General features: G+C 39.9%; 1 protein-coding gene across 3 annotated transcripts; it reads left to right on the top strand.

Annotated features, from left to right (window-relative positions):
• Positions 1-91: 91 nt before the first annotated feature.
• MPZL3 (myelin protein zero like 3) lies at positions 92-27,741 on the top strand. 3 transcript variants are annotated; one of them, XR_012518044.1, is made up of 7 exons: positions 92-2,502; positions 13,927-14,093; positions 17,234-17,444; positions 18,884-19,049; positions 19,356-19,493; positions 20,958-21,021; positions 24,468-24,483. XR_012518044.1 is itself a non-coding variant. In XM_003923637.4 (6 exons), exons 1-6 carry the CDS (start codon positions 2,430-2,432, stop codon positions 24,492-24,494), a joined length of 708 nt encoding a protein of 235 aa, XP_003923686.3. In that variant the 5' UTR covers positions 92-2,429; the 3' UTR covers positions 24,495-27,741. The 3 variants fall into 3 exon arrangements, 1 of the variants encoding a protein (XP_003923686.3); XR_012518043.1 differs by having other exon boundaries at positions 19,356-21,021; positions 24,468-24,500; XM_003923637.4 differs by lacking the exon at positions 19,356-19,493 and having other exon boundaries at positions 24,468-27,741.
• The last annotated feature ends 27 nt before the right edge of the window (positions 27,742-27,768 follow it).

Here is a 27,768-nt window from a genome sequence, read left to right as displayed (position 1 = left end):
TTGATTTTTATGTCTCTCCTTAACTATGAGATGCATCTTGTTTTATTGAAATTTTTTCAGTATTCCAGGTGATAGATTTTGTTGCTATGTTAATTAATCCAAGATTTACAATAGCACAATGCTAAATCACACAGTAACTACAAAAGGTTACATAAATAGGAAAAGACTGGCAGATGACATTGCAGGATGAATCACTTGTCACTTTTCTTTTGTGCTGTGAAAAATAATCAACAATGTGGGTCTTACAAGAGCAGTGACTGATTGTTTAGCTTACTATGATTTCCCCCACAATTCAATGATCTATAACAGAGCAAAGTCTATGCTCATTTGCCGACTGGAATCATTAAGCAGTTTAATAAAAAGATTCTAAAATAGTATATTACAACTTTGAAAATTCAGGGTTGGTGAAAAAATATCAACTCTAAATGATGATAATTTTGTACAGTTTATATAAAACTCTGAGAACTGGAAGAAATTATTAATTTTTTTCTTTTTCGTTTGGTTGTAATTCACTTGTTTATTTTGGGGGAGGAAGACTTTGGTATGGAGCAAAGAAATACCAAAACTACTTTAAATGGAATAAAACCAACTTTATTCTTTCTTTTACCCTATACTGGTAGATAAAGCAAACTTTACAAGTGGACTACTGAAAGAAAAGTACCTTTTGAAAGTGTTTAGTTTTCCAGTGTCTTTCCAAGCTTAAAATACAGAAGCATTTGTTCAAAGGATAGAAAACATCTAAAAGTTTAGGCTCAAGATCAATCTTTACAGACTGATATTTTCAGTTTTTAGGCTGCAGATGTTATTTCTTTTAACAAAATGGAATTTTCAAATAGATTATCTGTATTTAAAGGTATGGACCTTGATATTTTTTCAATACTATTTTAAAAAAATTGTATGATTTACATATGAACCTCAATTATGAAATTCATTACATAGCTCATTCTGCCTTTTATACTGTCTAAAAAAGCAAAGTTTTAATGCACAATTTTAAATGGTGCAGTTTAAATGCACAGTAAATTACATCTGAAGGCTGTATTTCCTTTAATCACATTTTATATTTTTTCTTCACAATTCTAACCTTTGAAAATATTACAACTGGATATTTCTTCAAACAGATGTCCTGGATGATGGTCCATAAGCATAATGAGGAAATAGTTAAAAATGTACAGTTTTTCCAGCAAAATTTGTAGCTGATGTCTTGGCTAAATAGTCAAGCAGTAATATGGGTCTATTGTTTAGTGTCTCCTTCCTAAAGAGCACTTTTGTATTGTAATTTATTTTTTATTACGCATTAAACACTATGTAAATAAACTTTAGTAATAAAGAATGATCTATTATATAATTTGTGTATATACATATCTAAAAGTTCTACACTGCAGGGGAAACGGATATATATTTTATCTTTACTGAAAAGTTTTCTTAGTAGAGACAACTTGGAAGTCAACAATGGAGAAGTATACGGATTTCCACAGAATTTTCACATTGCTTTGGATAGCTGGGAATTGGGCACAGTATTAGTTAGTTTGAGGGCTCTTTCAAAGAACAGTATCAAAGATTCCATTTAGTACTTTGCATTACACTTTTAATAGGGAAAACTACTGGGTTTCAAGTCTAGTAAAGGAATAGAAATTGAAAAACAGAAAGTTATTAATTTTTCTCCAAAGTGAAAGCATCCTTTTGTTCTCCTACTGCTTTCACTGACATGTGGCAATTCCCAGGGAAGAGGCTTACTGATTATTAAAGCAACCTTCTTATTGTACCATCTCTTATTCAGAAGTATATGACACCATCTCACTTCAAGTGCTTTGGTAACATAACTTTTTTTGCTTTTCCAACCAACGATACACAAATTCCAGTTTCCCTTTTTCTCTAACACAGGCTGTAATGATTTGATCATCATTGCCACCGCCAAAAGTAACTTTAATAAACACTCAATTCTGGATGCTGTACTAGCTATACTAAAAAGGGCAGGAACCAAAGATGCTCGTGGTATATATTACCACAAGCGCCTAATACATATTTATCTATGCTGTATGATCTCCCAGGTGTTTCTGAACTCTAAATTTACGGGAGTGTATTCTGAGAACCTTCAACTAAAATAATCTCGAGATGTAAAAACCACGTCTGCAATGCAGTCAGAACATCACCATTATTTAGTTCTGCATAAAACAAAACTGTAAAGATTCCAAGTTTGTAGCCTACTTAATTTTCAAGCAAAAGAGAGCAGTTAGCTTCCACCTGAAAGTTGGTGAATCGCTGGCCAGTGACATCAGGTGTGGTTCCGGAAAGAAGCCAGGTTCCTATGGTAACGTCGGATCGGCATTTAAGTTGTCTCACTGCCTCCTGCTCGACGTCACTTCCGGCGTTACCTGTGTCGTTACTGGGAGCTGTAAACAAGGTGTGCAAGCATCTGAAGAGCTGGCGGGATGCAGCAGAGCCGAGCGGCTGGAGGCCGTGGCTGCGCTCTTTTTCCTGTGCTGGGCGTCCTGTTCTTCCAGGGTGAGTGCTGTGGCTGGCTGCGCTCCACTTCCGGCTGCGGGATTAGGGAAGATGGTCGCTCTATCGATTCCGGGTGGGGAGGGTCTGCGGAAAGCTCCCTGAACGCTGTGGGAGGGAAGGAAGGAAGGACGGAGCAGGACGTGGGGAGGATGACGTCACCACCCCGCTGAGGGGAGTTGGTGTTTTATCAGTCCTTTCCTGAGCCTTGGGAGCTTGACCACCTTGTGTGACTTTTGTCATTGCAGTTTGGTGATGACAAAACTTGATGGAACCACAAAGAGCTCTGGCTTTGGAGGCACCCGGTGTTATTTTGTGATGAGACTATCAGTGATTGACTTCTGCGGTTTGGGGACTGTATACCCTGATTAGAAAAAAGGCAGGTTTAGCATTCAGTAGTTTGTCCCAGTAGTTTTGAGAAACAAAATCATGACAGTCGGTAATTTTATTTTTTTGGAGGTGATTATTGTGGTCTCTAAAATGAAACATTTGTTAGTCACAGAAGGGATGTGATGTGATTCTTTATAGGGAAGCATATTGATGAAAAAGCAACTGCTTTAGCATTTTAATAACTTTTTAGTCTCACAAGATCTGATTTTTTCCCTTTTTTAAAATAACTTTTTAATACAAGAAAGAACATATAAATTCTGTTAAAAATTAATCTGTTAGCTAATATCAGAAGGAGGGTGTTCATGCTGACATTCACATCTTAAAATTTAGGTGAGTTTTGCTTTCATATAATTTTCAAATTGCGTAAATTTCAATCCTACCTAATTACCTTCATTTTAAGGTCCAATTATTTTCTGGATTTTGTGTATGTGTGTCTTCCTGGGAAATAAAATATTAGTATATCTAACATTAGAATGAATTGCTAACTTTATAAAATTTCCTTGAGGGTAATGGAGATTTCTGAAAGAGATATTTAATTTATATAAATATAAAGACTTTAAAGACTTCAGGTGTCCTAAATCTTGACAGATAGGCCTGGAAAGTTTTTATTTTAACTGATGACTAATATTCATGTTGCCAGCACACCCCTGATCCCTCCTAGCTGCCTGTGTCATCATAAGTCTCCTGTTTTTTAGCTAAATTATTTTGCAATATGGTATTTAGGCTGGCTTACTGTCACTGCTAATAAATCCAGTTCTCTGTCTCTCTGTCTCTCTCTCTCTCTCTCTCTCTCTCTCTCTCTCTCTCTCTCACACACACACACACACACACACACACGAGAAATATTCAAACATTGTCTTATTGAGAAAAAAATCTGAAAATGGACTTCATGTCATTTTGCTTTGAAGAGTATCTGTCAAGTTCAGCAGAGCATGTAATTCAAACACTAGAAGTGGATTTTATGATCTCTATGTACTTGTGGAATATATTTTTTTGCCTTTTTTTCTTTTTTCTTTCTTATTTGTTTTTAATTTTTCCCCAAAATTTGATGTCAGATTTTTTGCCTTTTAAAAAATAACTGGTGGTTGGGCATAGTGGCTCCTGCCTGTAATCCCAGCACTTTGGAAGGCCTGAGGTCAGGAGTTTGAGACCAGTCTGACCAACAAGGTGAAACTTCGTCTCTTCTAAAAGGTTTTTGTAAAAATTAGTCAGGTGTGGTGGCAGGTGCCTGTAATCCCAGCTACTCGGGAGGCTGAGGTCAGAGAATCACTTGAACCTGGGAGGTGGAGGTCACAATGAGCTGAGATAGTGCCATTGTACTCTAGTCTGGGCAACAAGAGTGAAACTCGGCCTCAAAAAAAAAAAAAAAAAGAAAAAAAGAAAAACTGGTTTATCATTATTATTCACATGCAATACAATTTACTCTTTATTTTTCTTTTTTCCCTTTTTTTTCAAGCCTGCAGATGATCAAACAATTTACTCTCTTGAGGGGTATAATTGAATGGTTTTTAGTATATTCACAGTTATGCAATCATTACTATAATCAATTTTAGAACATTTTCCTCATTTCAAAGAGAAACCTGATACCTATTAACACCTATTAACAATCACTTCTCATTCCCCACTTTCCTTAGCTCCTGGCAACCACCAGTCTATTTTTTGTATCTATGGGTTTGCCTATTCTGGACATTTCATATAAATAGAATAATGTCTGTAATCCCAGTACTTTGGGAGGCTGAGATAGGTGGATTATTTGAGGTCAGGAGTTTGAGACCAACTTGGTCAACATGGTGAAACCCCATCTCTACCAATCAATCAATAAATCAATCAATCACTGGGGGTGGTGGCATGCCCCTGTAATCCCAGATTCTTGGGAGGCTGAGGCAGAATAATTGCTTGAACCGAGGAGGCAGGAGTTGCAGTGACCTGGGATTGCACCACTGCACTCCAGCTTGAATGATAGAGTGAGACTCTGTCTCAAAAATAAAATAAAATAAATAAAAATAAATTTAAAAAGTGGAATCACACAATATACGCTTTTTGGTGATTGGCTTTTTTCACTTCTCATGTTTTAAAGGTTCATCCATTTGTTTGGTCTTTTAAATCTGTTAGGTGGTAGATTTTGGTTTCATATCAGTGTTTATTTCCCTTTCTTTTTTGAAGATAAGGCCACTTAAATTATTAGATTATTTTAATTTAAATCTAGTCCTACTCTATCACTTATCTAAGTATTTAGAAATGGTAGACTAGAAGGCCTAGGCTTCTTAAACTTTTCGCTTTTTTATGTAAGTATACAATAATATGAATAAAAAAATCAGCAGGTTTATATTTTAGAAAATGAGGCATACAAAATTGGGGGCTTTATTGACACATTTAATTCTTTTGTGTGTAAAATTACTTACGTTAAAATGTGATTTACTTGTTTCTCCCCCAGACTAAAAAATTTTTGTTATTACAAATATTTCTATAGTTGGGTTGTTTTTACCTGGCAAGAATGCTTTTCTGCTCAGGTGAAAAGATAAGGAAGTTAGGCCTAGGATGGACATTTCTGAATGAATTAATGTTGGATTGGTATTTTTTTGCAGGAGGAGGAGACAACCTATATTACATCCATTGATTTTAAGACACTTTTAATTGCAGGTATTATAAGTGTATACAGCTCAACGAGTTTTCAGAAGCTGAACACACATGGGTAACTAGCACCCAAATCAGGATATATAGAATGTTCCTGGAATTTCAAAAGCCTTCTTTTGTGCTTCCTTCCAGTCATTATCTCTTCTCCCCAAAAAGAAGTCAACATCCTGATGTCTAACAGTATAGAATAGTCATCCACGCATGAACTAAACTATTACTCTCTTATTTTTCTGTAACTATATAATTAAGACCCACATATCCAGTATTTAGATTTCAACTAAGTGACTTTAAATGTTGATAACTTTGTGGCACAATCATGCTCATAAATATGGAGTTCAGATACATTAACAAGGAAAAAGTTAGTAGGTAGGTATGTTTATTGATGGTGTACTTACTATAATTTAGCAAACAAAATTTGGTTTATAACCAAAAATTACTATAATTTAGTAACCAGAATATATAATTTTAATGTTTATTTTGTAATTTTTTTTTATAAAAAGGAAACTGGGCTGGGCGTGGTGGTTCACACCTGTAATCCCAGCACTTTGGGAGGTCAAGGCAGGTGGATCATGAGGTCAGGAGCTGAGACCAGCTTGGTCAATATGGTGAAATCCTGTCTTTACTAAAAACACAGAAGAATTGTTTAAACCTGGGAGGTGGAGGTTGCAGTGAGCTGAGACTGTGCCACTGCACTCCAGCCTGGGCGACAGAGAGAGGCTCTGCCTCAAGAAAGCAAAAAACAAAAAAAACACAACTGTTGGTTTGGTCTACTTGAATAAATATTGCTAAACAGCCACAATATGCTAGGGTCTATTTTGATGGGCTCAGGATCTATCGGCGATGACATAAGTCAACAGATGATTTTAGAGTCATGCTAAGAGATAAATTCATTAGAAACCATGAGCATGGAGAAGAGGTGCTTTTGATCTGGCAGAAAGATGAAGGATTTCCCGGAGGTGAAGTTAAATCTTGAAAGGGGAATAAGAGTTAGTTAGAGGTAGAGAGTGAAGAAAATTTTAGACGTAGAGAAGAGCATAAATAGCAACTGACTTTCCTGTCAGCTGAGGCTGACTCAGATTGACCTGAACCAATCATTACATCTAGTGGTGTCCTGGTAAACAGCAGAACATTTTTATAAAAAAAAAAAAAAAAGTCCAGATACGTAGGGTTGGACAATTTCTGTCGTGCAAATACTCCTGCCGTGGTCAATTTCAAGCTACATAGGTTAAGTCCCTAATGCTGATATAGGAAGAAATGTATTAATACTTACTTGGCTCTTGAGAGCCAGAGGAGCTGGCTCAGCACACCATCTTCCCAATCACAAAGATAGGTTTTGGGTCAATATGTGATCTAAGCTAATCCAGTCAAAGCCAGTTTCAGAAAACCTGCTTGGAAAGTTATTTAATGCCTCCCTGCCTTGTTTTTTATTTTTTGTTTTTATATTTTTTTGAGATGGAGTCTTGCTATGTTGCCCAGGCTGGTCTTGAATTCCTGGGCTCAAGTGATCCTCCCACCAGGACACCGCTAGATGTAGTGATTGGTTTAGGCCAATCTGAGTCAGCCTTGGCTGGCAGGAAAGCCAGTTGCTGTTTACTCTTAGTTTTCTCCTTTCCTACCATACTCATTCTCTGCTGTACTCTACTCTTTGGAAAGCTGACTGTATAGAGTATATCATTGAGGTTCTCTTCCTCTGGTTTCCAGTTAGATTTGGCCAATGGGAGGCATTGGCAGGAGATTGGAGGGCAGGAGAGAGAAGATCAGGATATTTCTATTCTGCTCCCTCCCTCTCTTGGTGCCATGCTCTGTAGTACCTGTATCCCTCTAACAACAGCCCTTGTCAGGCAGCCCACAGCTCCCACTTTTACCAGGATCTAGTAACACCATTTCCTCCCTTTCCCATTTCGACCTGGGGACAGTAAAGGCTTTGTGCTGTTGCCAGTTCCCTTGACCTTGGGAAAAGTCCCTTTGAAAAGTAGTCCAGGCTGAGCATGTTGGCTCATGCCTGTAATCCCAGCACTTTGGGAGGTTGAGGTAGGAGGATTGCCTGAGCTCAGGAGTTTGAGTCCAGCCTGAGCAATATTTCTATTCTCTACCAAACATACAAAAAATTCACCAGGTGTGGTGGCATGTGCCTGTAGTCCTAGCTTTTTGGGAGGCTGAGGTGGGAGGATCACTTGAACCTGGGAGACTCAATGAGGTTGCAATGAGCCAAGATTGCACCATTGCACTCTAGCCTAGGCAACAGAGTGAGACGCTGTCTCAAAAGAAAAAAGAAAAGTATAAAAATATACTTTTCAAAATCTCAGCTGATTGTGCCTTCCATTTCCTGCCTGGATCCTGACTGATAGTGTCATCTTCCTCCTAACTCATAGGCTGTGTGGGAAAAGGTAGGTATCCAAAAAAAAAAAAAAAAAAAAAAAAAAGATATTATTAGGAGATCAGGGGAAATGGATGTTGAGCTGGCAACAAACAAGTGTTTACTACATTTGATTTGAGGTCATGTGGTGTTGGTATTCAAGTGAATATATCCAGATCCAGTAACACTTGAACACTCAGAGGCAGGTCATGGCTAGCAATACAGATTGGGAAATTATTGCCCTATTAGTGGTTATTAAATCTACAAGTGGGCTTGTCCAAGGAGAACATGTTGAATGACTGTAGATTCAGGCTGGAGCTCTAAGGAACACCAGTGTTTAAAGGATGGATAGGAAAAGAACAGCCTTAGATATTTGATACATACTGCCAGAGATTTGGGGAGATAGAGATAAAGAGACAGCGAGTTAGTACGTGTGTGTGTGTGTGTGTGTGTGTGGGTGTGTGAGACACAGTCATTGGGGAGTTGGTTGGAGGGAGACTAAAGAGATTCTGATTTTAAATTGTAACCCGTATCTCTTTGTTCTAAACCAGGGGTTGGCAAACTTTTTCCATAAATGGCTGGAGAGTATTTTAGATTTGGTGGGCTACATGGTCTCTGGTGGCAGCTATTCAATTCTGCAAAAAATACAGCCACAGATAATATATAAACAAATGAAAATGACTGTGTTCTAATAAAACTTTGTTTTAAAAGACATTGTAGACTGGGCACAGTGGCTCATGCCTGTAATCCTAACACTTTGGGAGGCCGAGGCAGGCAGATCACGAGGTCAAGAGATTGAGACCATCCTGGCCAAGATGGTGAAACCCTGTCTCTACTAAAAATACAAAAATTAGCTGGACGTGGTGATGGTCGCCTGTAATCCCAGCTACTCGGGAGGCTGAGGCAGGAGAATCACTTGAACCCAGGAGGCGGAGGTTGCAGTGAGCTGAGATCATGCCACAGCACTCCAGCCTGGTGTCAGAGTAAGACTCCATCTCAAAAAAAAAAAAAAAAAAAAAAAAGAAAAAAAAAAAGAAGGGGACATTGTAAATTTTTTAGCTGTTTGCCAAAAGACCACTGGATATCATAATTGATTTAGGCCAATCTGGTCACACCCAGAACTAGCAGTTAAGTTCAGTTGCTAGTTATTTTTAATTTGTTCCCTTTCTACTAGATCCATTTGCTTCCATTTAGCTCATGCGCCATAGTTTGCCGACCTTTACTCTAAATGAACTGCACCCTTGACATTATCCCTTGGGTGTCTCAGAGGCACCTTAAGTGCATCTAGAGTCAAACTCCTGTTCCCTGCCAAGCCTACTACTTTTCTAGTCTTCCCTTCTCAGTGAATGGCATCAGCAAGTCAGAAATCTCGAAGTCACCCTTGACACCTCCCTTTCCCTAACATTCCACATGCATACTTATTTCAAACTTCCCTTCTTTCTTACTTGAATATCATAGTAACCTCCTCAGTAATCTCCCCACATTCACTCGTTCCCTTTTTAAAAAAAATTCTTTCAGAGACAAAGTTTCTCTATTGCCCAGGCTGGAGTGCAGTGGTTTGATCTTGGCTCACTGCAGCCTCTGCCTCCCACAACCACACCTGGCTACTTTTTGTATTTTTAGTAGAGATGGGGGTTTTGCCATGTTGGCCGGCCTGGTCTTGAACTCCTGACCTCAGGCGATCCACCCGCCTGGGGCTCTAAGTGCTAATTTTTCCAATATTCACTCTTGATTCCTCCTAAGTATCTTCTCTAAAGTGATCTTTTAAGAATGCAAATTTCATCGGGTCTCTTCTTGTTCAGTCCCACAGTTAAGTACTTTCCATGTCTTCCTATTTCCCTAGGGATAATAACCCAAATCTCTAAGGTCCTGCCTGGTCTGGTCTTTGTTTACCTCCCAGCCACATCTTATTCTATTTTCTCTCCCTTTCGTGTTTTCTATGTTGCAGTCGCATTCATTCTTTTCAGCTCCTTGACTGACTAAGCTCCTTCCTGGTGCAGGACCTTCACATGTGCTGTGTCCTCTGCCTGGAATGTCCTGCCTCTCCTCACCTTGTTACCCCTTCCTTCAGATCTCAGCTCAAGAGAAACTTTCAGGAAGCTTAGCCACTTTCTTTGTCCTTCCTTCATAGTAGTTATCAGAGTTTATAATTATGTATTTGTCTTTATGGTTATTTAATTTATGTTTCAAACTTCTGCTATATTTCAAGTATACAAGGGAGTGTTGCTTGCATTTAATTCCAAACCCAGAGGGTGGCACAAAACTAATGCTCAATAAATGTATGCTTGAAGAATGAGTGAAAGAATGAAAGCACTGTCATGCAAGCTTTGGGATAGACAAGTTCAAGGAGCAATTAGTCGCTGGTAGAGGATCCAGGAAAATAAGGATAGAAGTGTCTACTGGAGTTTTTATCCCTTGGATTTTACAATTTTAAGATATATGATGCCTTTTACCAAAAGTGATGGTGGAGTTCAGTTGTACCATAAGGTCTATAAGTGAATGGGAAGGAGGAGATGGGAGACCTCAAGTGTAGACCACTCTTTCACAAACTTGGCGTAGAAAGGAGACCAAGGGCAGTAGTTGGTAACTAAAGTAATATTACCAGGTTAAGGAAAGATTTTAAAAAAATTGCTATTTGTTTTTAAGGATGAGAGAAACTTCTGTGTATTTAGAGGCTGAAAGGGAGGGGTTGAAGGCAGTAGAGAGGGTTTTTTTTTTTTGAAATGGAGTTTTGCTCAGTTACCCAGGCTGGAGTGCAGTGGCGCGATCTTGGCTCACTGCAACCTCTGCCTCCCAGGTTCAAGCGATTCTCCTGCCTCAGCCTCCCGAGTAGCTGGGATTACAAGTATGTGCCACTATGCCCAGCTACTTTTTTTTTTTTTGTATTTTTAGTAGAGATGGAGTTTCACCATGTTGCCCAGGCTGCTCTTGACCTCTTGGCCTCATGTGATCTGCCTGCCTCAACCTCCCGAAGTGCTGGGATTACAGCAGTGTGAGCCACTGCGTGCAGCCTAGGGAGGGTTTTTCTGCTAAAGCAGGTCATGGAGGAGCTTGACTTTGCATAGGAAAAGGGGCACCACATGCTTTCAGGTTGGAAGTAAGGAGGGGAGCAGATGCAGGAATGTGGGTGCCTGGGCTATGTATATGGACTCAAGTTTCATGATGAAGTAAGAGGTAACATTTTCTTCTGAAAATGAGGGGTTTGGAGGTTGCATAGAGGATTGAGGGAGAATGACAAGGGCTTGAGGAATCATGGAATGGGAAGCTAACCAAGGCCAGTTAAAGGTTTGCCAGGCCTCGTTGAGGACTCAGTGGTGGGTGTCATTCATGACTTTTTATGGTAACTGTCAAGCTGTGTGATTTTTCTCGTTCAGGATATACTAGCCCAGTCCAGTTATAGTCATCTGCAGCTGAGCTTTTCCTGAAAGGGTGCAATGGAAAGATAGGAGTGTAGGGGAGTTAAGAGTATTGAATGTACTGTAAAAAAGGTGATAGGAATAAAGTGGGTGACTTACAAGCATGCTTTGCTCCTATACTAGAGTTTCTGGTGACTATCTGTTTCTCTCGGTGTCTCCCTGTCTGCTCCCCTCCCTCTAAATTTTTGCCCTGAAGGTGCTGACATTTAATAGAGGAATAGCCTTTATAACTAGGTGCAATCAATGGCATATGTGCCTAAGCAGGATTATATACCTAGTGTTAGGAGGAGAAAGGGCGATGAACCACATTAGGGAGTTTGGGAAGGCACTGCAAAGGGGGCTGATATTTGAACTGGAATTTGAAGGTGTATGATTATTGGGGATGTGGTTTGGTGGGGAACAACCCAGGCAGGATTGGTAGAGGTAGGGAGGAGAGCCTTCCAGACAAAGACGTGTTTAAAGAGAGGCTCAGTGGCATGAAAGGACACAGTACATGGGGGAAATAGCAGGACATTCAAGTAGTGGTGAACGGGTTGGGAAGGTAGATGGATGGAGTGACAGAAGTTTGGGGCTAGATAGCCACTGTTTGAATTTTATTTTGTAGCCCATAGGAAATTATTGAAAGTTTTTGAATATGTGTGGTGTTCATTTTAATAATAATACCTAACATTTATTAAAGCTTTTATTCCAGATGCCATGCCCAGCATTTCATGTTGTGAAATGAACAACGTGATCATAATAAAAAATTATCTTTTTTGATCTTAGTGGCTCTTCAGAGTGATCCAGGGAAGTAGATCTTGTTATTATTCCCATTTACCAAGTGAAGACATTGAAGCCTGAACTGGTTAGGTAACTGAGATCAAGGTCTCACAGCCAGAAAGTAGTTGAGCTACTCAAGTCCAGGTCTGGCCAATTCTAAATCTGTATTTTAAATCTCTATACTCTACTTACGTTTTAGGATAAAAGAATGGATATAGGGAGAGTGTAGATTGTCCATTCATTTCCACCTTCCAGTTTTTAGAGCTAGATCTGGAGTGATAAACAAGGATTTTCTTACAGTGATGGGTCAGGATTGAGGGCGTAAGAGAGTGGGGACTGCAGGAGAAAAGCTTTTCAGCAGAGGGACAGCATTTGGAAAGGCACGAAAGGCATGACAGGTTTAGCATGGCAAAGTCAGAAGGGGTGCCACAGGCAGACCAGAAGTAATCTTCATCTTCGGGACGGGTCAAATTCTTACGAGTTCTTATTAGTGGGTTCAGTTTTGGTCTCCTCCTTTTAAGAAGAATGTCAACAGACTGGATTGTCTAGAGAGGAGCAAGAAAAATGATTCAAAGCTGGCAGAGGTAAAGGCAGTGGAACTACTGACTCATAACTGTGACAAGAAAGGTTGAGAGCGTGGGCAGGACTGAAGAGGTGGCAATAATGACAATGATTCTAACATGCACTGAGCACTTACTCTGGGTTGGGTAGGCTTCTCAGTGTTTTGTATGCTTTAACTCATTTAATCCTCACAGTGGCCTTCTGAGGTTAAGTACTATTATTATCATTCCCATGAGGGTGAGCAGACTGAAAAAGTATAGTAACTTGCTAAGGCTGCAGAGCCAGCAGGTAACAGGGCTGGGATTTGAACTCAGACCCTCTGGCATAGGAGTCATGGTCTGCGCACTCAATCATAACCCCATTCTGTCTGTAACAGAAGCACTATTGGTATTCAGGATGTGTGTGGGTTTGCACTTTTCTGAAATCTTGTTGCTCTGTTTGCCTTGGCCACCAGAAGATTCATGGCTTCTTGAGGTGGATAAGGAAGCAGGAAGAACAAAGTATTGGCAATGTAATTTCCTAAAATATGCCTCTGTAGGGAAAGATACGTTTTTGTTCTCTGAAAGCAGAAGGAACTGGTTAGAATATGCTAGTCCTTTTCAGGGAGGTGAAGTGTCAGAGCTGGATACATGAGTGGTTTTGGAAGAAATAAGTCTCTAGTGGGTTTTAAAATGATACCTTATTTTTACATGACAGAATACATTCACCTATTCTGTTTTCTTCCCCATAATTTACTTTTAATGGATGTGTGTCTCCTCAGCCAGCTCTAAGAAAATTGGAAAAACTGGATAGTACCTTGGGGGCAGTTTTAGAAAATTATTTGAAAGAAAGTTTTCCATTCTTACTTCCTATTCTCATTTTGCTGTTGAAGCAGTGGTAGCTTCATGATGCAATCATGCTATACTTGGGGTAAGTCCCTTAGACCACAAAAGCTGCCATATTCCCAGAGTGTGCGTTTGTGTCTGCGGGGATGGGTGGGTGATGTTGCCTTTTAGCCAGCCATGGGCAGACCCATTATTTGTACTTAATTGAACCACAAGCCTGTATTTGGGAAAATGCTGGTGTGACCAGATTTAAAATTTTTTTTACAAGCATTCAGTTATGATTTCAGATTAGAAAATGATTTAAAAATACTATCTTTGATTAATGCAGATATCACCTCCTTATCCCTTGTGGGCTTGCCTGAGAAGATATTTATTAATATTTATTGCTCTGGCTTTTTGATGAGGGCTCTAAAAATAATTGTTCACTCACATCTGTATATTTTACCCAAATCAATGCATTTTAAGTGTTTGGGTTTGCTTTGATTAGGTGTTTATATCGTCCTTTCCTTGGAGATTCATGCAGATGCCCATGTCCGAGGTTATGTTGGAGAAAAGATCAAGTTGAAATGCACTTTCAAGTCAACTTCAGCTGTCACTGACAGGCTGACTATAGACTGGACGTATCGCCCTCCCAGCAGCAGCCGCGCAGAATCAGTAAGTGTGTACTTTTTCGAAACGTTCCTTTGGTCAACAGTTTTGGAATTGTTTTACTGCAAATCGCAGGCATTTTCTACTCTGAGATGAGGCCATCTCATCTTAGAGTAGAAAATGGGCTTTTACCTTAATAGAGGTAGATGAACTTTTATCCTATATGACATTTATTTGGTCACACAGGGCCCCACGTAAGAATTCTGTAAATAAGCTGCAAGGAAAAAACTGTCAGAAACTCAGAGGAAATGTGGTTTAATTTTGTTTCCCCTTTGTTGTTTGTTTTTGCATGATTTCATAGCTTCATTTTCAGATTTAATGTACTAAAAGGGTACCTTCAGGACTGCTGAATGGAAAAATTGTATAGGTCCAGTCATAGACATCCTTTCTCTTCAGGCTGCTCACTTTCTGTTGTATTAAGTTATCTCAAAGGGTGTATGTATTTACATATTTGTGTTCTGTGGATTTATCTTGGCACCTTTTCCCAGTGTATAAACATCTGCATTGATTTATATAGCTGCCTTTGAAGGAAATGGTGGCACCTTGTGTTGGTGACAGATGATGGTGACAGATGGTTTTGCAATATTGGAAGCAATATACCTTAGTCACACATGTAAAACACATTTATGGTCCAAGTTCCATTGTGGCTGTCTAATTGAAGATTAAAATGCTATAAAAACTTTTTCAGCTTCCAGCAGTATCCTTAGCTCAGGATAGATGTTATTCAAGAATGTGAATGTCATAGCTCTATGTAAGATTGTATTTTTGAAAGTATTGTTAATTTATTTATCCTGTTTTCTTCTTGGAAAAATGTCCTCTTTGACTTTCATGTATAAGTAAGCTTTGCATTCTGTGTTAGGAGCCATTATAGAATGCCATATAGCTTGGGGCTAGGCAGGGGACTCCAGTGAAAAAAGCTAGACTGTATTCATGGTCCTCCCCTACCCCCCTTTTCAGACCTGAAATAATTCACTTGATTCGGAATGGTCAGGAAACTGTGGCTGGCCTTATTTGTCTCTGCCTCCTTGGTCAAAAATAGGACAGAGCAAGCAATGGGGAGCTTCCTGGGTCAGAAACAACAGTTCTCTTCTAGTGCTTCTCTCTGCGAGGCTGGTCAGAAAATCAGCAAACTCACACAAGTTGAAATTAAAGTTATATAACATGATGTTGCAGTCATGGGTTAATCAATCAGGATTGTGTCAGATTAATCAATTAGCAAGGATTTCAGTTTCATGAACTTAACATTGAATTTACAGGCTAGACTAATTTTGAGGTTATACAGTGGGCCAGGTTTTGTCAATAAGGAGTTTTAAACTCTTTTACACTGATGCTGATAATTAGTGCTAGGGATTCTTTACCTCCCGCTTTGAAATGTTCAACACACTTATGCTTTTCTTTTCTTTTTTGAGATGGAGTCTCACTCCGTTGCCCAGGCTGGAGTACAGTGGTGTGATCTCAGCTCACTACAACTTCTGCCTACTGGGTTCAAGCGATTCTCCTGCCTCAGTCTCCTGAGTAGCTGGGATTACAGGTGTGCACCACCATGCCTGGCTAATTTTTGTATTTTTAGTAGAGACGAGGTTTCACCATGTTGTTCAGACTGGTCTCGAACACTTGACCTTGTGATCCACCCACCTCAACCTCCCAAAGTGCTGGGATTACAGGTGTGAGCCACTGTGCCTGGCCTATTATTTATTATTATCTGCCTTTATCACTAAAATGTAAGTTTCGTGAGAGTAGGGAGTATACCTGTGTGACTCTTACTTAACAATGCCTAGCACATTCGAGGTCTGCACCAAATATTTGTTGAAGGAATGCATGAACAAATGAACAAATAAATGAGTCAGCATCTTCTCCAGGAAGTTGCTTTTCAAAATTGGGCAATTCAGTGGTTGTAAACACCCAGGTTCCTAAATGGGAAGCTACCAAGTAACAAAGAAAGAGGAAAGCCTGTATTTTGCATAAGTCATATTTCGTAAGTCATTTTGTATTGTAATACCTGTCTGGCCTGCCTCCAGGTATAATTACGCTTTTTTTTTGTGATGAAGTGTCTGATCACCAAGTCCTAAGCAGCATTATTTTAATTCAAGACATATTCGTTGAGTACTTATCAGGTATTAGACTTAGGGATTATATTAATTGTCAAGGTAGATGACTTGAGAGAGGCTGAATTGCATTACCCTCCTTGTGATTTTGAGAATAAACAAAAATCTCCTTTTTGTCACTTACTAGTTGTATACCTCAGAGTAACTCCCTTAGTCTTTTGTTTTTGGCTTTGCTTTCTTTCTTTCTTTCTTTTTTTGAGGTGGAGTCTAGCTCTGTTGCCCAGGCTGGAGTGCAGTGGCACAATCTTGGCTCATTACAATCTCTACCTCCTGGGTTCAAGCAATTCTCATGTCTCAGCCTCCCAAGTAGCTGGGATTACAGGTGTGTGCCACCATGCCCGGCTAATTTTTGTATTTTTAGTAGAGATAGGGTTTCACCATGTTGGCCAGGCTGATCCTGAACTCCTGAGTTCAAGTGATATGCTCACCTTGGCCTCCCAAAGTGCTGGAATTACAGGTGTGAGCCACCATGCCTGCCCTGTTTGCCTTTTTATACATTTGGAATGATTATGTCTGCCTCACGTAGTTCAGTGTTATGAGGCTCAAGTGAGTAAATGTGTGAAAATTATTTACGAACTCTAGAGTGCTATTCAAATATGAGATGCTACTTTAGAACAAAGTTTCCCAATTTTGGTACTGTTGACGTTTTGAGCTGGATAATTCTTTGCTGTGTTTAGCAGCATCCCCAGCCTCTACCCACTAAATGCCAGTAGCATCTCCCCAGTTGTGACAATTGAAAATGTCTTCAGATATTGCCAATGCCTTTTGGAGTGTGAAATCTCTGGTTGAGAACTATTATGTTAGGTTTCCAGGGAGAATGTAGAAGAGATTCAAGGGTTAGGATCCCAGAAGCCTCTCACTGAGCCTTTTTCTGATCAGTTGTATTAACATATAGGATGCAGGTTAAAAAAGCATAAGATGTTGCCCAACTGAGAAAAAAAACCCATTATGCAATCGTATTTTATTTTGGACCTACTGAGCTTTATGTTTTCATTGCATTTTTCCAAATTAACTTTTTCTCTCATGGTATTGCTTTCTTAGATCTTTCATTATCAGTCTTTCCAGTACCCAACCACAGCAGGCACATTTCGGGATCGGATTTCCTGGGTTGGAAATGTATACAAAGGGGATGCATCTATTAGTATAAGCAACCCTACCATAAAGGACAATGGGACATTCAGCTGTGCTGTGAAGAATCCCCCAGATGTGCACCATAATATTCCCATGACAGAGCTAACAGTCACAGAAAGGGGTAAGCTCACTGTCACCAACCTTCTGCAGTGCCCTGTGACTGCTTTCGTGCTTTCTGGAGAGTCTGATGATAAACAAAGCTGTCTATCTTTGTAAGCCAGTTGGGTAATTAAATCATTGAGTCAAAGTAATTTTTCTGCCGTCCTGATATGTATGTTGGGATACACTTTTAATCTTTATTTTGAAAATGGAATTTCCACTTCAAATGTTATCATAGTTTCTCCATGACCTTTTTTTAGTTTTAACGTTAGGTGACCAAAAGTCTTGTAGAATGTATGGAAAATCCGTGAGTAAGTATAGGGTTGTTGTCTCTGTGAAATAGAAGTCAGTCCAGTTTTCCTAGCATGTTCATACTTGCAGTTATGAGGTAGTGTTCTTGCCTGTGTCTTGAAAGGGCACCCCCTCTAAAGATGAGAGCTAGTGCATTTCTTTTATACTGCAAAGAACGGTAGTTTCCCTTTAGTGTGAAACAGGAGGACAGTAGGTTAGGGACTGATTTTTTTTTTTCTCCATTATTCCCTGGTGACAACTTCAGTGATCATTCTAGTCCTTAACTGGATTTGAACCAAAGATTTAGAGGTACATTATGGCTCATTATAGATGAGTCATCATTTCTTAAGTCTTTTTCAAGTCTCTCTTCCTCCCTCCTTTCCTGCTTCTCTCCCTCCCTCCGTTCCATTCTCTTTCCCATCTTCCCTTCCTTTCTCCTTCCTTCCCTCTCTCCCTCTCTTATTTCTTCTTTCTCTTTCTCTTTTTTTCTTTTCTTTTAAAATAATAACTTGTAGGTTTCAAAGATGAGCACATTCATACTGCTGGCAGAAGAAGAAAATGATACAGTTTTTCTGGAAGGCAGTTTGGTAGTATGAAATTAGGTGTCTTAAAAGTATAGGCCCTTTGATCTGGTAATTCCATTGTAAATTTCATCTAAAGAATTAGAGCTAAACATGAAGATTATGTACAAGCATGGCCATCCTAATGTAACTTGTAGATTCTAAGAATTAGCAACAACTTGAATGTCCAGCATTAGAGGATTAGTTCCATGAATTATTCAATATGATAGAATCCTATGCAGCCATTACACATCATATGTGGAAGGAATTGTTAAATATTTGTCATATAATAAATTTAAAAAGAAGGTTAAAAATAATATGTAAATATGATCCATACTTAAAAATATATATGCCCCCCCATGCACCCTATACCCAGTACCCCTAGAAGAAGATTAAATGGGTAGATACCAAAGTGTTCTTCGTAGGTAGTGGGATTACGAGTAAATTTTTATTCTTCATTGTACTTTTGTGTATTTTCTACCTTTTACACAATGTCTTATTACTTTTGTAATGAGAAGAAATATAAGAACAAACATAGAACCTAGCTCACATCACAGGAGGCAGGTTTGCACATCCATGTCTTTTACCTTCTCTCTCTCTCCACCTCTAGGTTTTGGCACCATGCTCTCCTCTGTGGCCCTTCTCTCCATCCTTGTCTTCGTGCCCTCAGCTGTGGTGGTTGCTCTGCTGCTGGTGAGAATGGGGAGGAAGGCTGCTGGGCTGAAGAAGAGGAGCAGGTCTGGCTATAAGAAGTCATCTATTGAGGTTTCAGATGAGTAAGTCCGGTGGGAGCCCTGGGCAGCAAGCCCGTTTCATCCTTAGCACCCTATCCAGACCCCTACATCCACATTTCTCTTTCTTCTGAACTGAGTTTAGTTCTGCTGGTGAAATTTCTTTTTGAAGAGAATAGTTCTGCTAAGGGATGCCAAAAGGAAGGTTGAAAGTGAAGCATGCGAATGCTAATTTGGAGAGAGATGGGGGAGTTGAAATATGGTCCTAGTCTTCTGCTTTGGAAATCAGATTGTACAATGCCATGGCTCTGAATAAACTCTGAAGTCAATGTTTCATTCTTTCAATTCCAGGTCAATTATTTTTCCTTCTCCTTGTTTTTGGCACTAAGCTGATGATACCTCCTGATGGAAAATGCCTGAGCAATGAGAGAGGCTTTAAGAACAGCTGTGGAGGGCAAAAGCGATTTGAATAAGCAAGATCTATTCTTGGTCAGCATATGTTCTGAAGGGAGGGGCTACATGGATCGTGTGTATCAAAAAGATTTATTAAGCATTATTCTGCCAGTGAGCAGGCATGACCTAGTATGTTCCCTAAAAACAAATGTGTAGAAGGAAATCAAAACAAAAGGCTACATAAAACCCCTGTTCTCCATAGTCTATGTCAGGGGAGGGGAGTCTTACATTGAGAAGGTCCAAAATTCTGTCTCTCTGTGTGTGTGTGTGTGTGTGTGTGTGTGTGTGCATTCATTTAATGATAAGAGAGTACCCTGTGCCCTTTCCAAGGAATCTGTGGCTCAAAAAAGGCAAAGAACTCTTGGTAAAAATACTAATGTCTGTTTCTAAGCATGGCGTATAAAACCCCCGATGATCTTACTTTAAGTCACATTGTTCCCACCTGTCTCTGTACATCCCAGCTGCCATGAACTTTGCTTTTTTTTTTTTGCCCTAACATATTATATTTAATTTAAATATTTTTCCTCTTTCTCATCCTCTCAGACCCCACCTTTCGTCTTGCTTGGAATGCCCTCCTTCCTTCTCTTGTTTGACTGGAAATTCTTTCTTATCCTCCAAGACCCAGCTGAAATAGCCCCTTCTCTTGAGTTTCCCTGAGTCCTCAGAGGACAATTAGTCACTCCCCACTCTTCGCTGGTGCAGCAGTTTGACCTTAAGTCTGTTAAAACACTTATCACATGGCATTATAACATATTTGTTAAGTTTTAACTGGTCTCTCACCCCCATCATGAGCTCTTCACAGGGTCAAGTTTTATTTTTCTTTTTACCTCTAGGCCAGCACATTGCTCAGACATTGTTGGTGCTCAGTACACTTCTGAATGAGTGACTATGACTAGCTCCTGTTTACTGAGCACTTATTATGTGCCAGGCACTATGGTACATGTTTCACATTTATTTTTTATTTACGCCTAAGAACTATGCTTTAAGGGTGGGTGGCAATATGTGCGTTTTGTTTGTTTGTTTGTTTTTTGAGATGGGGGTCTCACTCTGTTGCCTAGGCTGGAATGCAGTGGTGCAATCTCAGATCACTGCAACCTCTGCCTTCTGGGTTCAAACGATTCCCTGCCTTAGCCTCCTCAGTAACTGGGATTACAGGTGTGCACCACAGTGCCCAGCTAATTTTTGTGTGCTTAGTAGAGACAGGGTTTCGTTATGTTGGCCAAGCTGCTCTTGAACTCCTGATTTCAGGTGATCCACCCACCTCAGCTTCCCAAAGTGCTGGGATTACAGGCGTGAGCCACTGTGCCTGGCCAATATGTGGATTTTATAGATGAGGAAACAGGCTTCTCGGGCTTAAACAATTTGCCCAGTCACCCAGCTAGCGAGTGGAAGAACTGGAATCTAAAACCAGACCCGTCTGATTTCAACACCTGTACTTTTAACTGCCCTATGCTATTGAGGATAGTGGTGATTCAGATTTGGTTTGTCCTCTTTCTACAGCACTGATCAGGTGGAGGAAGATGCGTGCATGGCGAGGCTTTGCGTCCGTTGCGCCGAGTGCCTGGTAAGTGCATGCTGTTCCTTCTGCTCACTGTTGATGTCTCACTTTCCTGCTTACCTAAGAGGATCCATCCTATGCCTTCAGAGGCAGCAGAGGATATACACGTAGGTCCAAGCAAGGTATAAGCCAGCATCTTCCCTCAAAGCATTTTGGATTCAGGGGACCCCTACCAATTCTAACCATGATTTTGTTTCCTGTCTCATGGGCATAGAGTGGTAGTCTTAGGTTAGGGAAAGGGGGCTGTGTAGAGTAGTTTCTGCAGACTGACAAAATCCCAAAACAAGAGTGTCCTATGCCACTGAATTCATACTAGGAGACTGACTGGCTGGAGCTGACCCTGAATTTAACTTTTCTACTGAGCTGTAGTATTTTTCAGGAGTTAGAGTGATATAACCTTTTAGGTAACTTGATGTCTTTTATCAATAAGAAATATCACACTGGAAGGTCCAAGTTTTGATTTGAATGTCAAAAGGTTGTCATCCCTCCTGCTTTGGGTACTTGGTGTAACTGATAACAGAATCAGATATTCCAGTTAGGAGGCTTGAGTGGCTGTCCTAGGATCCTAGCAGGAGGGAAGACTCTCTGATGTGGTGTAGTTGAAACCAGATCACAAGGAACTTCTGATCTCATATGATACATACCTGTCATTGCCCCCTGTGTACTTATTGCCAAGCTCACAGGTGGCTCCATGACTAATTGCAGTGTTTTCTGTTTCTCTTTCTCTCATGCACTTGAGTATCATAGAGATAAGAGAAAGGTTGATAATGCCAGGTATTCGATAAAATGGAATCTAATACCAACCTCCAAAGGTTGGTATTAGGTCCTTACTTCAAGAACACAAAATAAGTTAATATTCATACAATTATTATCCACATTTCAGACCTTAATCCATTCAACAGTGATTTGTTGAACATCTGTCGCATGCCATGTGTACTGTTCTAGGTGCTTAGGAAATGGCAGGGAACAAAACTGACAAAAATTCCTGCCCTCAGAGTACTGAACGTTCTCTGCCTGGAAAACTCTTTCTTATCCTCTAAGACTCTGCTGAAATGTCACCTCTTGAATTAGGGTACAAATACTCACAAAGCTTTAAAAAATAAGTAAAATATATTGTATATGAGATGGTATATATACAGTATATGAGGAAAAAAAGTAGAAAAGGGCGATGGGATGGCTGGATAGGGGGTATGATATTAAATAGGTTAGGGACAACTTCAGTGAGAAAATATTCAAGCAAACACCTAAGAGAAGCAAGCCATATAGCTATTGCCAGGGAACATTTCAGGCAGAAGAAATGACGGGTGCAAAGGCTTTGAGGAGGGGCCGTGATAGGCATGTTCTTTGAGTAGCTAGGGGGCAGTATGGCAGGAATGAAGACAGCAAGGCAAAGAATAGTAGTTGTTGACATCAGAGAAGTAATGCATCAGCTAGATCTTACAGAACCTTATAGATGATTGTAATGACCTGGACTTCTACTCAGTGAAATGGAATCCATTGGAGGGTTTGGGAAGAGAAGCACTCTCAACTGATGTCTGTTTAAAAAATATTACTCTGGTTTTTGTCTTGAGAGTAAGTGGTAAGGAACAACGACAGAATCAGAGAGTCCAGTTAGGAGGCATTTGCGTTAATCCAGATAGCTGAAGATGCTGGTAGTTTGGACCAGGGTGATGGTGGTGGAGGTGGTGAGAAGTGGTTGTATTTTGATTATAGTTTGAAGGCAAAGCCAGAAGGATTTACTGCTTTTACATTTCTGTTTGAAAAAATGAGGGGACTCAAGGATAATTCCAAGATTCTTGACTAAAGCTACTGGTACAGTAGAGTTACCATTTGCTAATATGTGGAAGTCTGTGGGTGAATCAGATTTTAGGAGGAAGATCAGAAGTTGGGTTTGGACATAGTTTGAAATACTTATTAAACTTCTAAGTGGAGATGTGGAGTAGGCATTTATGGGTGTGGAGTTCAGAAGAGAGGTTTAGACTAGAGATATAGATTTAGGAACCATTAGCAGATAGTGAGTGATAGAGACATTTCCTCCAGGGAAATGAGTGTAGATAGGGAAGGGTCAAAGGACAGAGCCTGTAGCCCTCCAAGATTTCTTGGATGGGGTGATGAAGAAGAATTATTAGTAAAGAGATTTTGGTATCCTGGGAGTCAAGTGAAGAAGTATTTCTAGGAAGAGAGTGATTAACTGTATCATTTACTGTGGAGTCAGGTGAAGTGAAATGAGAGCTGATAATTGATTATTGGATGATTTGGGAATATGGAGGTCATTGGTGACCTCAGCAAAAGGAGCTTCAGTGGAATAGTGGGAATGAAAACCTGTCTGGGGTGGGGTAAAGAACGATTGCAGAAAAATACATTGGAGACAGTGGGTATAAACAACTCTTCCAAGGAATTTTACTGTGAAGGAATGCAGAGAGACAGGCATTACATAGAGGGTGTTGTCATGGGTGACTTTTCTTTTTAAGATGGGAGAAATTGAACACGTTTGTTTGCAGATAGGAATTATGTAGTAGAGAAGGAAAAATTGGTGCTGCAAGAGAGAGTGGAGAGGATTGCTGGGGTAATGCTAGGATCTAGTGCATAAATGGAGATGATGAACTTAGATGAAGGCAGGGAGAGTGCATAAGAACAATAGGGAAGGCCAGATAGATGGGTCAGGATGCAGATGAGTGGCCACTTATGATGGAGCTTATGGAAACTCCCTACTGAGGCCTCTCAGCTGAGAATGATGGGAAGAGGAGGTGTTAGAAGTTTGGGGAAAGAGGGAAGGGTATGAAATAGTCACGAAGGAGAATGAATAGATCAGAGAAATGTGGTATGCCAGATAATACTAATGGCTCACTTGAAGTTAGAAGTAATGAACATGAGTTTGGATAATAATAATGGTAACAGGAGCTAGTCTTGAATGAGTGCTTACAAAGTGCCAGGCACAGTGCTAAGTAATTTACATGTCTTATCTCATTCAATTCTCGTAACAGTTCTATAAGGTGTATTTTTATTATCCCATTTTACAGATGAGGAAACTGAGGCTTAGGGAAGTTGATAACTTTATCCATGGTCACGCAGCCAGCAAGAGGTGAACTCAGATTGACTAGATTGACACCTAGTCTAAACTCCTAACCACAAATTTGCACATTTCTGCAAGAGAGTGAGGAAAGGATTGCTGGGGTGACTCCACTGATGCTTATAGTGTTAAGAAAATGTGCCTGTGTGTGGAGGTTTTAAAAAATATTCACCAAGGGAAAGGAAATCACTAGGGCTTCAGAGCAGAAATTAGCCCCATGGACACCAATTATATTGAGGTCCTGTGAAACTCCATGGGAATTTAGGTGTACTGAGTCAGTGGCATTTCACTGTGGTTGTGTCCCAAGCCAGGTTCCATTTGGTCTTTGCCTAAATTCCGACTGTGGAATTGTGTTTCACACCTACTGTTTTTCTCCCTCCAGGATTCAGACTATGAAGAGACATATTGATGAAAGTCTGCATGTCATAAGAAGAGTCACCTAATAACAGGAAACATCCCATTCCACTGGCAGCTACGGCCTGTCAGAGAAGTGGAGCTGGCCTGGACCATAGCGATGGACAGTCCTGGAGATCATCAGTACAGACTTTAGGAACAGCTTATTTATTGAATAAATGTTTTGTTGTATTTATGAACTGTTCAGGAACTCTCATAAGAGACTCATGACTTCCCCTTTCAAGAAATTATGCTGTAATTGAATGAAGAAATTCTTTTCCTAAGCAAAAAGATACTTTCTGGTTCATCTTTGCTCTGGAATGTGTTACGTTTTCCTCCAGCTGTTCGAAGGAGAAGCCTGCATGCATGCCACACCGCTGATGCCAAAATCACTTTCTAAATGAAGTGGAGCTTGTGGCTTCCTGATTTGTCACCAGACAAAATATCTGCTTGGGATGGTATTCTTTGCTTTTTGCTCCATGTACACTTTCAGCTGTGAGTAGTATAGGGCATATACCCATTGGTTTAATGACCTCAACCTCAGTTTTTGGATAACTTAGAGTGTATACTCTTAGTTTCTTTAAAGTTGGTAGGATCAAATCATTGGTTTGCTGTGACTGGGTTTTTAAAGTGTTAAATACAATGTCATCAATTTACAATTAAGGAAGGGAATAGTGAGGTAGAATAATTATTTTCTTTAGTCTTGCTGGTACAATTTGGGCCAAGGAGTCTTTTATAGCTACTACTTTTCTTCTTGACTTTTCAATCAGAGGCAAGAAAAATTCTTTACAGGTTTTTAGTAGGGGCTTATAGAGTATTTCGGGAGTTCTTTGCAATTACAACATGTTTTCATTTGTATTGTTTTTCAAAACTTTGTTGATTTCTAAAATGTGCCAACTATGAGTAAACTATGAGTACTTGCAAGCTGTTTTTTCATAATATTTGAGATGAGGAAGTGAGATTGTGCATAGCATAGTTCTCCTTTCTGTTCTCTCAGTGCCTTATAACAGCTTACTCCATTCTGCTATAACAGCTTGTTTCAAAATTTAATTTACATGGGACTTTTTATAAGCCATTAAGGCATATGGATAGCATATCAGTAAATATGGATAGTGCATATATAAATGGTCCTCTGTAATAGTGATCGGGTTCACTTCTCAATTATGAGAGACAAAAATTATCCCCTCACTGGTCTCTATGAGGGGGTTGATCCCTTTTCATGGTTTTCATTAGGTGGTTCAGGAAGTTTCCATATTACAGCATTTTAGAGTGTATATGTTAGTTTAGAAACCACTTCTCTCTCTCTCTCTTTCTCTCTCTCTTTTTGCCATGATCTAATTTAAAACATTTGGGTTGTTAGATCTGTCTCATAGATTTGGCCTGGTCTCTGCTATTAACCTGGTCCATGGATTAGCAAATCTGTTTCGTTGGAGGATATTGTGATTTGACTCTGGTCACGCGAGGAAGTAGAAGAGGCAAAGACAGGACCAGCAGTTGACACTTCCAGTGGTTAAACCTCACAGTACTTTGGGCCGCTTGTTAACTTCTGCGGTTGTCGCAGGCCGATCTCCCGTGACCGTTTCCGACACCTCAACAGAGACAGGAAAGCAACTGCAGCAATGAGGGCGAATGATTCAGATCTCTCAGAGGCTGGAAGATAGAGAGCTAACTGCGAGGGGAACTTTCTGTGTGTCCTCATTTCTCCGAGAAAGAGATAATGTCACAGGAACTCACTGAAAGCCACGTCTCATTAAATGAGGAACCAATTTTGGCTGGGCCTTCTTGCAAAGTCCTTGCAGGTGTGTTGTGAAGATTACTGCATGGTGGTATGTTTGTAGACGGACACCTAGTCTAAACTTGAGGTAGTTGGTGCTCTAGGAATACTCAGTCATGTTATTTTGTAGCCTTAATCATGACTCGAACGAGTCCCTTCCTTTTTTTTTTTTTTCTATATTTGTAAATATTTATTCTCTTGAACTGAAAAAGGCTTGCATCAGCACACATTGTACAGCCTTGCAAATTACACAGAAATTGAAAAGAAGGTTCCTTGTTCATAAGTGCAATGAATCTTTGATGTCCAGTGATCCGCTGCAAACAACGAAAACAAACTGTAAACCGCTTAAGAAGTTTCCAGCACTCATCAAATGCATTTCCTTAGGTGACAAAAAAATCCACAAGGAGGGGAATGCAAGTAAGTGGCATTTAGTTATTAGAGAGATACTTAAAAAAAGTGGAAGTATTTTCCTGCTTAGAATGATTCCTGTTCTCCTTTGAATTTAAGTGGTTTAAGAGGCATTAAGAACCAGGAGTCCCTTCCTTTTTAAATGACTGAACAATAGAGTCCTTCATGGTAAGGGAGTACGTTGACAATTTAGTTTACTTAGTTTAGTTGACTTCATGGGTTTATAATCGCATCCCAGTCACTGGCTGCTACCCTTTTCCTTCTTTATCCCTCATACTGAGATTTGAGTTACAGCTTTTTATTCTTCAAAGGGTCCCAAAGCAGTGTACAGACACCTGCCTTCTTTAAGGATGAAAGGAAGATACAGTGGTTTGCTGTTTACTTGTTTGTTTCACCTGTTGTTGAATAACTTCTAAGGTGCTGTTCGCTCTCTTTGCTACTCCATGGGCTCTTGTCATACCCCTGGAAACCAGCTTCTTTTAGAAAGGGAACTTAGTTCAGAAGGGGTTAAAAACCTTTCAGAATTTTTCTTTAGCTGCTGACGTTTTTACTTGTGGTTACATTACCTGGAGTTGTATGCATTAAGCTCTTAATTCTATTACAAAATGTGAACTTGTCGACTGCTTTGTGTTTTCCATGTGACCTGCTACTTCAGGCTACTTGGAGAACATCTTAGTCCCCTGCAGCTCCTGAACTCAGCACTGGTGCTTCAGGAGAGAAGGTAGCATGTCTTTGTTAAAAACAAAACGGAACCAAACAAAATGACCCTTCTGGAGGCCACATCCTGAATATGAATGCTCTGCTAAGTCACTCAGTTATGGTTCTAAAGGGAAACTGGAAGAAGACCATAAGGAGTGGGCCAAGACTATTCTTTAATTGCACAACTTGAAACTTCGCTGCCAGAAGAGGCAGCTCCATTTCTGTGACTCCAGTGTTCGGCTGTTAACTGCCGCACCTCAGTGCCTTTTTTGTTTTTGTTTTTTGTAGGAGGGTAGGCACTGTTGAGGCATATGCACAGATTTGTACCTCTTGGTGTCTTTACTGCATCTTAGTTAATAAACTTCTTTGCACCCTTTGGCTACCTTTTTGTGTGTGGATATCTACATAT

The sequence above is a fragment of the Saimiri boliviensis genome, chromosome 6 (assembly GCF_048565385.1).
Source record: "Saimiri boliviensis isolate mSaiBol1 chromosome 6, mSaiBol1.pri, whole genome shotgun sequence".
NCBI lineage: Eukaryota > Metazoa > Chordata > Mammalia > Primates > Cebidae > Saimiri > Saimiri boliviensis.
Note: the sequence above shows the minus strand (reverse complement) of the source record. Positions and strands in the feature narration are given on the sequence as shown.

Coding starts and splice junctions, on each gene's coding strand:
- MPZL3 (XM_003923637.4), top strand. CDS start 2,430: ATGCAGCAGAGCCGAGCGGCTGGAGGCCGTGGCTGCGCTCTTTTTCCT. Junction 14,094..17,233: donor GCAGCAGCCGCGCAGAATCA/GTAAGTGTGTAC, acceptor TTGCTTTCTTAG/ATCTTTCATTATCAGTCTTT. Junction 19,050..20,957: donor TCTATTGAGGTTTCAGATGA/GTAAGTCCGGTG, acceptor CTCTTTCTACAG/CACTGATCAGGTGGAGGAAG.